General features: G+C 47.2%; 1 protein-coding gene across 10 annotated transcripts in view; it reads right to left on the bottom strand.

Moving 5' to 3' along the window:
- Positions 1-16420, bottom strand: part of PICALM (phosphatidylinositol binding clathrin assembly protein) — an 81265-nt gene that overhangs the window by 3066 nt on the left and 61779 nt on the right. For 6 of the 10 annotated variants that reach the window (XM_066587333.1, XM_066587271.1, XM_066587262.1 and 3 more), the window contains 7 exons: positions 13140-13274; positions 13027-13057; positions 12801-12900; positions 11077-11100; positions 6121-6180; positions 5935-6033; positions 1876-1978 (listed from right to left, as the gene is read on the bottom strand). In XM_066587333.1, the coding sequence (XP_066443430.1) occupies positions 1886-1978; positions 5935-6033; positions 6121-6180; positions 11077-11100; positions 12801-12900; positions 13027-13057; positions 13140-13274 (542 nt within the window). In that variant the 3' untranslated portion in view covers positions 1876-1885. The remainder of the gene's footprint in view (positions 1-1875; positions 1979-5934; positions 6034-6120; positions 6181-11076; positions 11101-12800; positions 12901-13026; positions 13058-13139; positions 13275-16420) is intronic. The other 4 variants (XM_066587285.1, XM_066587324.1, XM_066587320.1 and 1 more) reach the window with 2 other exon arrangements.

Here is a 16420-nt window from a genome sequence, read left to right as displayed (position 1 = left end):
GTATAAGAACGCCTTTAAAGAGGCTCCCCGATTCAGACAATTCCCTAGGAATTCCAGTATGAGATAATCTGATCATAAGGTGGCGCCCCTTGCTGGATACCCCAGGGTCCAGTTGTAATCTGTGGAGGCAAACTGGTAGAAAGTGATCGGTATACCAGCAGCGCCTCCACAGTGGGAATCAGGCATTACACAGGGCCCATTAACATCAATGGGTAGTCTGCATAATGCCGGATCAGTCTAGTGTTGGCACCGCGCAGCATTAGGGGCTCTCAGAGCCGGCTGTAATTGCAGGGTCTCCTTTAACCACCGATTAGCTCACAGAAGTAAAATTCTAGGTGGTTCTCCTCCTCTTAAGACCTCAGAAATCAGTGTTGTATCCTGGAAGCTGGCTCGTCCCTGGGGGGGTGCAGACAAAATAATCCAGACCGGTCACCTTAAAGAACAGAAAATAAGATGCTCAATACAAAACTTGTGTGTAAAATAATCCGGAGGTGCTGCATGCAAGAAACGGGTCAAAGCTGTGGATGTTCAGGCCTAAAATAACGAAGGACTGGAAATTACTGACAGAACATGACATCAAAACACCGAACTGAAGAGGAGGATCACGGGAAGGAGGGGAGGAAGCAACACAAAGGGGATACTCAAAAAAACAGGTGGTGAGAAGGGGCTACCAACCTACCCGGAGGTATATCTGGGCTTCTCTAATGCTACCCTACTAATGGGATCCTTCGGATGTGGCGAAGGAGAGGAGACCCCACAGCAGCGGTCTATCTGGCCTCCCATTAAAGTCTATTCACCGGTGGCAGATGGTTCGGTCACTGTCCCATTCATCTGGATAGGGCTTGGAATAACCTACATGCTTGCCACTTGTGCAATGAAATGATTGCCCCCTATCCTGCTTTTAGGGAATAACCTCAAGTATTTGATTAGTGAGGACTGATTGCAGGGACCTCCACTGATTCCGAAGGAATAGAGCAAAGGTCATGCATGCACACTACAGCTCCATTCATTTCTATGGGACTGCCAAGATAACTGAGTTTGAGCACTCTGCTATGTCCAGCAGTCCCAATGAAATGAGTGGAGCTCCCGTAGATCTCATGTGTGACTGCCACTCCATGTATTTTGTTTGATTGTCCCACTTTTAGTTCTTTTGCTGCCGGAAGTAGACAGCACTGTACATTGTGCAGTGGTCTGGGTTGGTACTGCAGGCTAAATCCCGCTCTGTTGCATAGGACTCTGCCTACAATACCAACCTGGGCCACTGCACAATGTACGGAGCTGTCTGCAGCAAAACAGCTACAAATGGGACACCCCTTTTATTGGAATGGAATAAACCAGGACTGGCCCCCCTCTCCCTTGAAGATCCCTATAGCAGTAGCATGGCCACCTCTATAGATTGTACACCCTTGCGATTCTCAATGAGATCTTGGTTCAAACATAGCAAGAATACTTTATCTTAATTATGCCTTGTGGGATTTGGGTCTAGCTCCGAGTGGTCTTTAAAGGGATTCTCCAGCTGTTGTAACCAAGTGAAGCATCCCATTCCATAACTGGTGAAGTCTAAGACCTCCAGTGCCATGGTTCATGCTTGTAGCTACGTGGGATGGAAGAGGGGAGGCATCAGAAGGTGTGGAAACAGTCACCAAGCCTGTTGTCCCACATGCCCCTAACAGCTAAGCACTATAATCCAGCAGGTGGTGTGCAGTGCAGCGTGGACATTCCCACAAGTGGGGGCCGTGTTTGGCTATTAATGGAGTGCAAATCAAGTAATAAAAACCAGGGAGGTGAAACCGAAAAAAGTGCCAAAGCCCCAGGGGGAGACGGAGAAGCAGCTGGTCGGGAGCGCTCTTCTTGCCCCCTCGTTGCCGACTATACCTATATGGTCCTACAAGAAATCCTGTAAAGAGAGCTGTGGATGGGGGTCCTTCCCGGGCGCTCTGTGAGGACTCTGACTGGAAGGGCTGGAGGCTGCAGACAACTGGGTGAGAGGCAGAGAGAGACACGTCTGAGAAATGGCAGAACATGGAAGCGAGAAAAGTCATGAAAAAATGTCCGGGGTTTATCCCCCCCGCAGACAGGAATGGAGAACACAGTATGAAAAGCAGACAGCAAAGCAGAAGAAACCTTGTGATCCCTGGTGTCCATGTGGTGCAGGCGGCTCGTAGTGACACTAATGGAACGCCACTTCCCTGCACTTACAACGCGTCTATATAATAAGTGCACGGAAGTGACTGGCGCACAGTCTTGCCTTTACTAGCACCTAACTGTAAAGCCGTAAGCATGAGAGAATGAAGGGTTAACAGCAGCTCAGCGCTTCAAGAAGAGTCCGAGCGCGAAGACTAGGTGGAGAATACAGGCTACAGAGGGCGCCGTGTCAGAGTCCCCGTATCCCTCCACCAAGAGTCAGGGTGGTGACACAGAGCCGTAGATGGGATGAGCTGGCGAAGCAGCGTATGTCTTTGTATGACCTCGCATCTAATGAAAGAAAAGATTAAAAAAAGCAAAATCGGCATGGGATAAGCCCGGATTAAACACTCACATATGACGGAGGGAATAAATAGTGCAGACAGAAGAATATGATGCATCGGCTGTAGCTACATGTATACCATAGGGGCTGCAGAGGCCACAGGCAGAAGAGGATCCCAAAAGACCCCCCCCCCCCCCCCAACACATAAGGGGACGGCATATGATGATTGGGGCCTGAGTGTCATACTATACCTCCCTGCACCTCTAGGGATCTGCACTGACACTTCGGTTTAGAATACAAGGTAACTTAAAGGGCAAGTTCTCCTGTTTCCCAAACACTTTTTATAGCTCTAAAACTCGATTTACACAGGGTGAATTTGTCGTGGAAATTCCGTCCGGAATTCCGCTGCGACAAATCTGCCTGCGGCCGCCAACGCCCGGGTTAGCCAGCCATGTGGACGAGATTTGTCAAAAATCTCGTCCACATGGGACGTCCAATCGATTGCGGCCGCAGCATGTCAATTTTTTTCCCCCATTGCGGCCACGCTCTCCTTTATGGGAGAGCCAGCCGCAACGGAAAAGCATGCGACCAAGCTGCTCCAAAACCCGCAGCTAAGTGCCGCGGGTTTTGAAGCAGCGTTTTCCCGACGGAAATCTCAGTTTTTCGCTGCAGCAAAACCACAAGGTTTCCGGCAGGATTCCGCCCTATGGGAACCCAGCCTACTGCATCTGAAATGAAAACGGAGGGAACTTTTGAAATGCTTTTCATTTAAAACATTCCATCATTTTGTATCTACAAGATCACTCCTATACGTATCTATGGTGACAGACTACAAACAAGCCACGTGTAGTCTGATCCTGCAGTCAGTCATACTCCCATCTGTCCACTACTTCTTACTAAGGCACATTTAGTTATTCTGGACATAGGACATATTAAAGTCATCAAGAAGGGGTCTCATGTTCGTCAACCCCATCCATAAGCAGGGATAGAGAGCTGCCCAGTAATAATGGCTACCAAGGAATGCTACATGTCCCGAGGCTACCCTCACATTAAGAGGTTACAGAAACACGGCCCCTACCTATCAAGGTGACCAGCGCTGTGGATCTTAAATCTGAAGCCCGTCAATTTATGCTATTGATTTTCAGCACGAATTTCAACTCTTCAAAAGAAGGAATCGGCATTAAAATCTGCATGGAACGGGAATCTTCCGCTATGTGTGAACAAAGACTTAGAGGGGTTTTCTGTGTCTAATACAAAATTTTAGAAGCAGGGAATGGTGTAAAGCACGTGTCAAACTCAAGGCCCACAGGCCAAATCCAGCCCGACACATCATTTTATGTGGCCTGTGGGGTCTGGACGCAGAAGAAGTGGCTTTCCACTCTTCCCCGGAGGACGCAGAACCAGCATAGACAGTGGGTGCCATCTTGGATTCTGAGCTCCAGCACAAACCTCCACATCACTCTGTTCAGCAACTCGCGGGTGGTGGCTCAGCTCCAACAGCCCTACGCAGGCATCCTAGTCACCCTCCAAGATAGGAAGCTCAGTACTAAAGAGATGGAAGGGGAGAAACCCCCATCATAGTGCATAGAGCTCCACAGCCATGTTAAGGAGTGCTTACCTTTAGGGTTCATTCACACCGGCGGATGCAGTATAAAATGCATACGTGATAAAACACGTCTGAATACCCCAATGCAAATCAATAGGGTTTTTAACTCGTCCGTATTACATGCGGTAATACGGAGTTAATGAGGCCTTATCAACGGCCCTCTGAAGGCGACCATAATGCTGATGTGGCCCTTGTTGAAAATGAGTTTGACACCCCTGGTGTGTAGTGAAGAAATGAGGCATACTCGCCTCACTGCAAGTGCCATACGTTGTTCATTGTACAGGGTGGGCCAAAGAGAAGTATTCTGCCTCTGATAATACTGCGACAGGAAGAAGTTGATTGTTTTTTTCAAAGCTTTATTGATTTACCCACGTTACAAACAGATGCTGGAAGCAATCCCTGTTCACTTCTATGTACCTCTGGGCATATGACAACATGTTGGCTGATACTGCCTGTAGCTCTACAACAGTGATGCTGCAGATAGTGTTTGTGATAGTCTCCTTGAGGTCACTCAGGGTGTGCAGATTGGTGTACTCATTCTGCTTTAAATTTCCCCACAGATAAGCATGTGGATATGTGCGGGGATTGTGGTAGCCATAACCCCTTGCTCATAGTTTGCTCTTCCATAGACAATTCATGAACTTGTGCCAGCGAGTCGTGGTGTCGCATGTTGCCCTGTCTTGTTGGAAAAAGCAGCACATTCTTTCTTCTGGTCATAAAACAGTTCAAACATGTCCAGATAAATCACTGTATTCACAGATGACACAAAAAAAATTGGCCCGCCATTTGTGCTCCTGACGCTGCGCACCAAACACCAATTATCTGGTCGTGCAGCGATGTTTCACGAGTCTCAGTAGACCGGTACCTCGTATTCTGTGAATTCACATGACCTGAAAAATTAAACCACGCTTCTTCCATCAAAGTACAGCGATGGGTCCAAAAGTCCTCCAGCAATCAGTCAGCGACTACGACAGTAATTTACAGGTTAAGTTTTCTCAGGTTCTTTCACTCCCTCGTTATTCGGTATGGGTTTCAGGTTCAGAGATTTCAGCACTCGGCGACACATGTGTGATCCACCAACAGGTTGGGACAGTCTCAGAGTTGACTTTTGAGAGACATTTGCAATTGCTGTTGAATGTCATGGACGACTTCAAACATCCAGAGGCCTCTTGTTTCTTCATGTCAACAGACCGACCCGGTTGGCGCCATTTCTGAACAAGGCTAAATACAACATTTAGCAGGTGGTTTTATAACAAGGTACTTGTCGGCCTCCAAAGAGTGCGGTGTTCGTATCAGAGGCAGGCTACTTTTCCATGGTTCACCCTGTATATGTGACCACATGGCCAATCAAAGGCTTCAGAGGTCATGTGATGTTCATGGCACCATCACCGCTGAAGCATGTGATTGGCTGAGTGGTCATGTGGCTGCCTTATCATCCTCTGGGATTGGAGTAATGAAAGGGCCCCGGCGCTGGACCAGGAGCCACTTAAGTAGGAGAGTATGCCTTTTTTATTTTACACCAATCCTGCTTCTAAAATGTTTTGAGTCCCAGAAAACTCCTTTAAAGTCCCCCTTTTGCTTGTCAGCTCAACTTTGGGTAGGAGAGGCCTAGAGTTCATGTATTTCAAGTGATTTCCGAAGAAAATGCGCACACAATTAGGACCTGTGCGGCCATCTTCATCACTACAGTACAGAATAGGTGACATTTATAGGCAGGACCAGCTGGACTGAGGACAACAAGGACTGTCTCTGGTTCGGACGACTTCGTCCCGTGCTTATTAGTAGCCGTAGAAGCAACGACTGCAAAAAATCTCTGTAGCGAGGACCCTGCTGTTCGCTTGTACTACAAGGCAGAACCTACCTGTGCTCCTGATACAGGGCCGAAGGGATTAGGTGGTCTCATAACAGGCTGGTTGTATATTAATGCTTGCTGTGGTATTACAGGTCCCATCTGTGGAGGCTACAAAGCAGAGTAAAAAAGAAGAAAGTTTTATGTATATTTCCCCTTTCATCAATATTCTTGGTTTTACTCGAGAAGAGGCCTTACCATTCCAAACGCTGTGATCCCCGTGGGCGTTGTCGCTGGATACGCCATTATCGGTGGAGCCTATGTTAATGACAACAGAAGGTACGTTAGAGGCCTGCGGCATAAGAACAAGTGTATACGGCCATTACTGTGTGGCCATGCAGTGCTGGGGACCCGAAGCAAGAAGTGATGTGCTGCCGGCTCCTCGCTCAGACAGTGAATCGCAAGCCAAAAACAAGATTATTTCCCGTATCAGGCAGGAGGCTGAATCAACAACCGTTGGAGACACTCAATTATTAAAGGACGAGCTGGAAGCCGCCATTTCCCGCAAGTGATGTATTTTTTTTCATGCTGACTTATTGAAAAGGCTTCTTGTGTTAAAACTCGGCAGCTGCAAAAGGTCAGATCTCACAGAGCGGAGATGTTATTGTAGCAGAGATAACAAGTTATGTCAGCGGACGGACCGCGGCGGCACTTCGCAAGACCAACACGAAAAGGCGACCGCCAGGGTAAGGGAGAAAATACGGAAAGAAATGGGGATAGAGGTAAGTCACGTTGGGATCTAAGTACATAGGAGGAAATCTAAAACCATGAGGTCTGAGCCATGTGCATCGTGTGTACAGCCATCCAGTCTACTACATGGCATTCTGTAGGTAACGGCACAATATATATGGATACGGGATTATAACCCACTATCCTACCAAGAGCCATTAAACACCGGAGCAAGAACCAAAAGTAGGATTTCTGTTAATATTCAGTGGGCCTAATGACATCAGTTACTCTCTGTGGTATACCTTCTACTAACGTCTGATACACTTCAGCTGGTATATCCCTCCATTCATCCTGCAAACATGCAGTCGTGTAAAAGCACAGGAACGATCATCGCTGGGATGACCTGCCGGGCTTCTGTACCCAACAAGTCGTACTGTGTTAAAGCACCCTAAGCTATCCTCAGGACAGGTTACCAATATCAGATTGTCCGCTGCTTGCCTGAAGTGTGAGCAAAGCAGTCACAGCACTGTCCATAGTGTAGCCGCTTTGCCGGGTATTACAGCTCCTTACCATTCACTTAAATGGGACTGAGCTGCTCTCAGGTCATGTGACATCACACATCTGAGAAGTGGCTGCGACGGTCACCTGAGCACCCAGGCATCTTCAATCAGCTGATCGGCAGGGGGTCTTGAGCAGCAGACCCCACCGATCTGATCTTGATCTATCCTAAGAACACAGGTCATCAATATTTTAGTCCTTGGAAACCCCTTTAAGAGGGCTTAATCACTGCATGGGCAGCATGTGGGATGGCGCAACCTTGTGACATGCACCCCGTCCTGATTCTTTCACCCAGCATACACTATTGGAATCTATAGACTTGCTGTGTAGCTGCAGCAGATGAACTGGACCGATCTCATCTATTCTAGGACAAAGGCTTTCCTACGCAAAGATGACCTCTTGGGTGAGACATTCAGGGCCGGCTCTCTGCCATCCTCCAAGCCCCATAACCACAGGGTCGATGACATGACAGACGGTCCACATCTGTTCTAAATGTTGTGATGCAGCAAAGAAGCCCCTGTCCCCCCTCGGCCTAACACAACTCCCCAAAGCCAAACCGTACCTGTCTTGTATTACAACGTTTGAGAAGTGCAGTCTATTATCCCTGCCTGTACATCGTCCACCCCCCATTAGTGTGCGCAGCCGTATAGGGGGCTAATGGAAGCTACTGACTACATAGTCATAGAATGGTAGAATTGGAAGGGACCTCCATGGTCATCGGGTCCAACCCCCTGCTCAGTGCAGGATCACTAAATCATCCCAGATGTCTGTCCGGCCTCTGCTTGAAGACTTCCATTGAAGTCCATGCATCTCATCCTGACATGATGCTGTGGGTTAGATGAGGAGGAAGGGTTGGGGTCTCTTATGTCCCTGAATGCAGAGCCGGCACCATTCTAGCCAGATGAGGAGGTGGGTATCCAAGTGGTTGGAGGTCAGTACAAGCACCAACATATCAGAATATAAAGCCCTGCCAATACTGTATTTACTACTCTGGTAGATACTGCACAAACCCCAAATGATCAACATGTGAATGTCTTCAGCTCCGATGATCCCATTTTATCCAATGGACGGCTTCACAGATTTTAAGCTGCACTCGGAAACCCCAAACCAAGAAGAGACGGCAAAGTTCATGAATTGGCTTTCCAATGGTAATCAGTGATAAGAGATGTCATAATTGTCTGGTTGCTGATAGTGTAACCGCTGAGACCCCCTCCAAGAATCTCCCCCAAGCCCCTGTTTGCCTTCTGTCCCCTCCTCCCACAAGTTCCTATCTACAAGATAGCGGACTGGTTTATCATTGCTTGGGGTCTGACTGGTGGGACTCACTGGTCCACACAGAGTCCCCCTAGTGAATGGAGCAGCAGTGCGCTATGTATGACCGTAGGGGGTTGCACCTTGCTCTGCTATCTCCATCGACGAGTTGGTGCTGCTGCTCCTCTCTACAGGACTGCCGGCCATCTCTGATGGTGCCATAAGAATAATTGGAGCGCTAGTTCCTCTCATTCAGGAGTATACAGGATGTCTATTCTTGTAATCGGCAAGAGGTTTAGTGGTTGAACCCCCAACCAACTAGACATTGATCCCCATACTGTGTTAAATGGAACCCATCAGTTCCCCAAAGCACCATGATCTAAGTTACAACAGGGAGCCGGGTGATGCATTTTATTCTACTCTTCCGGCCCTGTGGATAGCATCGTCACCCTGCAAAGATTGAGCGTTGCTGGAAAATCTGACTCTTTTCAGAGCCCCGTGTGCGCAGTTCTCCCATTGACTTGTAAAGAAGAGCGCATGCCCAGGACTCTGAAAGGGTCAGATTTTCCAGCGATGCACGATCTTCAACGCCAGATCGCGGCTGAGTATATAAAACAATACATCCCCCGTCTCCCCTAACAGCACCATAGCTTAGGTTATAGCGCTTTCAGGAAGTGACAGGTTTCCCTTTAAACTTGGCAGAAAATTATTTTTGGCAGCCACCACTAGGGGGAGCTTACTTCATGCTGTATGTTATAACGGAGTTGTATGCATTCTGTACACCGTAAGCTCCTCCTAGTGGTGACAGCAGGTAGAAAGAATTTTAATACTTTAATAATCTCTGTGTACTGTGTGTATTTGTGCAGTAGTTCGGGAGAAACTTACATTTTATTAGTGGCAGTGCATGCATAGAGGACTACAGGAAGTAGTCCTGGCTATGAATGAGCTGCAACCTATCCCACACCCGCCATGTCCACCAGCCACTGACTGACTGCTGTTGGGTGTATCTAGGGTGCAGCTCATGAACATGCAGGACTACTTCTGTCTGGATGTTACTATCACAAGTTTCTGCAAAACTCCTTCACAGATTGACACAGTAGAAATCATTGCAAACAGTGTGACAGCCACTACCTAATGGTGCTCAGTGAGGGCTGCAAAAACATGGTGACAGTCTCTCTTTACAGGCGTTGGACAGGATTAGACATACATTTTTCCTTCCCTCCAGAAACAGCGCCCCACCCACAGGCTGTGCCTGGTATTGCAGCCAAGATCCATTACAGTGAACAGGGCTTTTTAAAGGACGTCCATTACCTATATTTAGTACATGAAAGTAATCCTAACATATCACTACAGATGAATTTAAAGGGGTTGTACAACAGTTACAAGTTATTGCCCATCCAAAGGAGCTTAGCCACTGGAAGAGGGGAGGAAGTAATCCTGTAGTGATGAGGACGGGGGACACAGGACCCTCATTCTCAACGGTGAGACCCCCACCAGTTAGCAAGTTATCCCCTATTCTGTGGCTAGAGGATAACTTGTAATTGAGGTAAAAAAAAAAAAAAAAACTTTATTTTTTTAACCTCCCTCAATGTTTTCAATCCTCAAAAAATCCAGCTTTGTGCCCTTCTTGTGGGGGATACATTGACTTTAGAGCCCATTAATTGGCATGCATTTGTCTCTCCATAGCCTTAATGAAGTCATGCCATGCACCAAAGCGAAGAGAGCGGTGCAGGCACATGATGTCTCCGATCCTGAGCAAGAGGCGTCAGTGATCGGTGTAAGCGGCATGCTTGTAAATATGAAGAGGGAGAGAAGAGCCTGGACAACCGGCGGTGCAGCCACCCATCAGACAGTTCGAGGGCGACTGGCACATCACTGATGATTGATGCACTCTTAAAGACCATGCCGAGGCCGCACTCCCGGCTTCAGTGCATAAACATCCATCTCTCCATAGACGTCATGCGACGAAGCTGGGAGTGCTGCGCCAGCAGAGTCTTATTAGAATGAGCCATCAATCATCAGTGTGAAGCTTGCAAGTACAGAGGGGAAGAGCGCCCGGACGATTTGGGCAGTGGAACTGCCCACTGGACGGTTCCACGGAGAATTGCATACCACAGAAGAAGCAGAGAAAAGTCAGATTTTTCGTGATTGAAAGCAAAGAGGAAGATAAAAAAGGGTGTAACTACTTTCATTTATAGTAAATGAAGGCGACAAACTCCCTTTAACTGCATGTATGGAGGAGATTTACTAATATAAATAGTAATAACCAGTAATTGACCAACCATGAAAACGCTGCATCCCCCTTTAAGCCTCTTCAGACATTTTCTGCACAGCAGCTCCAAATTTGAGCAAAAAAAAACCCCAATTCAAACAAACAGGGAGGAGAGGAAAGGTCATGCAGAAACCATCATCACTGCAGCGGAGATGATTGACAGTCCTCGGATGTGGGAAGCAGCCAGTCTCCGCTCAGAGGTTAGCGCCGCACCCAAGCTAGAAGAAGCAGGAGAAGGCACCCCATGCCATTAGTGTAGGGTGGCGGGATGCAGGGCGCACCGGGTGCAGTAAGACTATAAAAACACACAAACTGTGATTGGTGCCCGGTGCTGCAGCAAAGGTTAATAATCACAACTGCATGCCAGATTAAAGCAGAGAGGCGTTCTTTTCGGTTCAACTTACGTATGGTGGGAAATGCATGCCATTCTGTTTTATGGGTCATCGAGACGAACGGTTATACAATGCAATAACACAAGATTAGAACACAGACTTACAGAGAACAGTACAGACATTGCTATCTCTCACACTGATAGTTACAGAGGTGCGGGGGACACGAAGACGAGAAACACCAGCGGATAGATTTCCTAGAGGAAGGTTTTCCTGGGGAGCTGCTGCCTGGTAAGATCCGGGCCTATCAGGCTTTTTTCGTAATGTCAGTGGGACGTACATATAACAGTAGGTGGCCAATATAGCAGGTTTATACATGCCATTCACCTCTATTTAGTTAGGCCTATAACTTCCTCACCACTGCCCTAGTTATGATGACAAACTATTTCCATAAAAGGGAATTCCTATGTAGGCAATATCCTAATATACACTATCCTTCCAAAAGTGAGTGGACACCCGAGCAAGAATCCCAGGTGGTATTTATTTCCATATGGTACTACTTAGTGGGGCTCCTTTGGCCCTAATGATACTCTCTCTGTGGTATACTTTCTACTAACGTCTGATACATTTCAGCTAGTATTTCCCTCCACTCATCCTGCAAACATCTGGCAAGTTCTCTCAAAGATGATGCATTGGCCCATCTACAACGGTGCAAGGAGCCTCGTCATTGGACAGTTGAGCAATGGAATAACGTTCTATGGAGTGATGAATCGCGCTACTTCATCGTCATACAGATGGATGTACCTGGGTGTGCAGGATTCTGGGGAACGCTTTTTGTCTGAGTGTGTTGTGCCTCAGTTAAGTCGGGCAGAGGTTCTGTTATGGTCTGGGGATGGTTTATGTGGCATGGTCTCGGTACGGTAGCTGTAGTGACAAGAATCAACTGTCCAATGACGATGCTCCTTGATGAAGTTGAAGATTGCCCAATGCATGATCTCTGAGAGAACGCTCCAGACATTTGCAGGATGAATGGAAGGAAAAACCAGCTGAGGTGTATCAGACATTAGTAGAAAGCATTCCACGGAGAGTATCTTATATAATTGGAGCCCCACTAAGTATTAAATAAATACTACTTCTGATTCTTACTTAGCTGTCCAATTACTTTTGGTAGCACAGGGTGTGTTTAATTAATGATCTCATAAGGCGAAATAATTCAGAGAGAAGCCATGCTTTGGAGCTACTTCTGAGAAAATATTAAGGAATTGCTTGATTGGCAATCCTAAAAACAAAATAATTATCAGTGCTGTCACTAATAGCGGTACATTGCTGCTGTTCTCTGATCTGTCGGTCCCAAGTCCGGTTTTTGACTGTTCAAAATGGCAGATGCAATTTTTGAACTACCTATACCTGATCTCTGATTGGCCAGGGCTGCTCATGTGATCAGTGCCAGCCAATTAAAGAACAGTGCACAGTGTGCATTAGATAGCTAGAAAATTGTGGTGGCCATCTTGGACGGCCAAAAATAGGACTTGATCAGAAGCATAGAAGAGACGTTCAATAGCAGGTATTACAGCCCCTTCCAATCCCAGGACAGAATTTCGTCCAAAAACCAAAGGGTCACTTTAATTCTATGTCTATAGAGGGGATCTGCAGCTCTGCATCAGTAAAACGGCGCTCTGACCACAAATGTAGGTTCAGAGACTATAGTAGTGTTTGAGGCTGGACATTCACATTAAAGAATGACAGCTAAAACCTGCATTCCTGCTGCTGCAGCCCTTTTTGATCGGATGACTACTTACCAGAGTGGCTGGGTTCCAGGTTGTGGTCGGGGCTACTTTCGGCTGCCAGTTGGTCCCTCCTGTTAGTCTCTTTTCTCCAGGCTGACTCCAGTGAACATCACTGAAATTACATTACAAAGGATTAGTCAATGCCATCTGTACCACAACTTTCCATAAAGTCTGCCAGACCCCTCCATGATGCCCTGCAACCACTTAGCCCACCGCCCCTTTAAAAAAAAATTCTTACTTTTTTGTTGTCCCATTCCCAATTCCAAGATCTAAGAGAGAAACAAAAGCGAATGAGCTGAGAACCTCTAATGGATGATAAAAACCACTAAGTGCGCCACTACCCGTACTTACTGCCCACAAGGTTGGCGAGAGAGGAGTCCAAGTCATCAGACACCAGCTTGCCTGGAGGGTGTCTGGATGAGGGGATGCTGCCGTGGATCTGAGAAGCTACGGTCGGTTTCAGCAGGCCTCCCATGTCTTCAAAACCTGAACACACAAGACAGATATTAACACTCCGTAAGAAACAAAGCTTATGACACTAATATTGTGCGCTTCAGATCCTCAACACCTTCAAGACCTCTGCTGGTTGTCACTGAATGGAGATATGTGTGTCCAGAAATGGAAAAAAAACACTGTAGCCTACAAGTCAGCCTCATCAAGTAAAGGCCCTTTTACAAGATTTTCGCGGGATCCCAGGCATCTGTATGATAATTGTTGAGTGGAGATGCTGCCAGCGACCGAACGGCGCTAATTCGATAATTCGCTTACAAATTGTCGTTCAGTTCGGGCAGGCATAAAAATTGGACGCTTGGCCTGTGTAAACAGGCAGTCGTTCATCTATGAAAATAGTAACATAGTATGTAAAGCCAAAATAGATATCTGTCCATCCAGTTCAGCCTATTATCCCCCAATGTTGATCCAGAAAAGAAAAAAAACAATGGAGGAAGAAGCCAATTATCCCCATTTAAAAAAAGGAAAAAAAAAATCTTCCCGACTCCAACATGGCAATCGGAATAATCCCCGAATCACCGACCGTTCCGAGCGACTGCCTGTTTACTGTGAATGGAGGCGGGTGGCCGGGGTGATCTCGGGCCCGCTCCATCGCCATTCACTGAACTATTATCACTGGGGTGACTGTCAGGTGTTTGTGTTATAGATGCCTTATCAGGACAGGTTTACTGTGGAGCTGGGGGATCCCCGGGACTCGGCTGATGTTTATCATATATCTATAGGAAGCTCTATATACACAACTGGAGGAATGCGGGATAACACGAGGGGGCGGCATTGTCCACACTACAGACAACTCTCTAAGTGTATGGAAGCCGCTCAACTGCCCCTGATGTCGGGGAAAAGAAGGATCAGGGATGTTCAATTTCCACACCCGATGCGTTTTCCCCCGAGCGATGAGCTGCCACCGGCGCTGTCTGGCTGTAACTTGCAAGTCACTGCATCAAATGTACCCCCATAAAAACACAATCATAGTAAAACCCAACTTACTAGATGGCAAACAATTTAATAACAAAGTAAGTAGGTAAATAAGATAGCAGCGCAGTATACATAAAGCAGCAGGGGTTAAAATAAGCCATATACTGGGAGCAGCATATTACTATACAACCATTATACCTCAGCAGCAAAACCTGGATGGGCTGTACCAACAGAATGTAAGAGTCCCATATTCCTGATTGTGAGACACTTGGTGCGGAGAAAACAGGCAATTCCAGAAATCACTTCACGTTGGTTTCAATACAGAAAGTTGTTGTCCCTATGCTAGTTCTAATATTTCCCTAGCTAACCAGTAGAGACCTCGCCCTGAAAAGAGCAACCCTACTGAATGATGACTGTCCGCTATGGAAATTATTATACCCTACATATGTATATACTTCCTGAATAGAAGAAAACTTAAAGAATAAGTCCCAGGTGGTCCCAACACATTTCCCCTTCGGCTGGAGTCCCAGGTGGCCCCAACACATTTCCCCCTCGGCTGTAGTCCCAGGTGGCCCCAACACGCTTGCCCCTCAGCTGTAGTCCCAGGTGGTCCCAACACGCTTGCCCCTCGGCTGTAGTCCCAGGTGGTCCCAACACGCTTGCCCCTCGGCTGTAGTCCCAGGTGGCCCCAACACGTTTACCTCAATCACCACAGATCTCAATACACTACAGTCTTTGTATTGGATGCTACGTTCTTCCACCCGCTCAGGGAGTGGCATGGGTGCCCATGCGCCCCCACTTACGAACTGGATGCAGTACCTGAAAGGACACCGAACCTCAAAATATTTTTAAAGATTTATATATTGGTTGTAAAAGAAATCTGAAATCTTTGTGGGAAACCCAATCCCTCGATAACTCCATCACAGCGCGGATTGTTACCGCCGGTCTGAGGAATACAGCGGCATCCGGGTCACGGGCACCTCAATTACTGGTTGGAAACCTATCAGTTGGGAGACTGCGGTGAATCGGTGGAACCCGTTAGTAGATGTACTCATTAATCGGAACCAGGCGGTTAGTCACATCGCACTCTATCAGATATAAAGGGGTTGTCTATGATTTGTCCCAACTGCTAAATAGAACGATTGGATTCTGTACGGATAAAGGATGGGAATTTATTCTGTTTTTACGACACGATGTGGTCGGCGGTCGGGACTTCTGGTCATTATTACAGCAGACAGGACTGGGGGACAGGGCCCGGTGACAGATTTAAGGGCCCAGAGTTCTCGAATGCCACCCTCAATGGATGATCGGTAATTGCCAATTTCTGTAGACCTGTAAGAGTTGGAGGGTCTTGCTAATATATGCCAACGATACTGAAATAATCTAAGTCAGGGTGAATGTAAGTCAATGTAGAACTTGGAGAGAGATCCAACGACAATAATTAAAGAATTTGGTAAGGGGGAAAACATTGTGGTATTAAGCCAAGACAAATACCTACTGATGTGCCAAGCGTTGGGAGATGGTGATGCTATGAGCCATTACTAGGAGACCCCACCACCTCCAACAATCTGTGAGCCCATCCGGGTTCTGCTGCTGAAGTATAACGGTTTCCACTCTATGGCTTATTGTGGCCCCTGCTGCCTTAGGTGTACTGCTCTGGTAATCTTCTGTACCTGCTGTTCGACATCCTTGTATTACTACTTCTAATAAGTTGGGTTTTAATAGGATTCATAAATGGTGTATAAGTTTGATGCAGTGCTTTGCTGTAATACCTCGGGTTAGTATCGGTTGTTGATAGCCATCTTCTGCCTGCAACTTAGTTCCCAAAACTCATGGCGGCTTGGCCAAGCCAACTGTCCCGATGTATGGGAGAACGGCCGTCGGCCAAACAATCATTCGTCTGACAGTTGCTGAAGGTGAACGGGAACCTTAAAGGAATGTACCAAGATCACAAGTTATCTCCTATCCACAGGACAGGGAAGGCTCACCAATCCTGAGAACAGGGTCCAGTTTACCCCGTCTTCCTCACTATGGGATTACTGCACTCCCCACAGTGGGGAAGAGACTAGTTGGGGCGCTGGTCACACAAGTGCACTGGTGCTCCATTCACCTTCAATGGAACGGTGGAGACACCAGAGAGGCAAGCACTTGCATATTTCTGTCAACCCCATTGAAATGAATTGCGTTCCGACCACACACACATGGCC

The sequence above is a fragment of the Eleutherodactylus coqui genome, chromosome 1 (assembly GCF_035609145.1).
Source record: "Eleutherodactylus coqui strain aEleCoq1 chromosome 1, aEleCoq1.hap1, whole genome shotgun sequence".
In the NCBI taxonomy this organism is placed as follows: domain Eukaryota; kingdom Metazoa; phylum Chordata; class Amphibia; order Anura; family Eleutherodactylidae; genus Eleutherodactylus; species Eleutherodactylus coqui.
The sequence above is the reverse complement of the archived record's forward strand: the minus strand, read 5'-3'. Positions and strand labels throughout refer to the sequence as shown.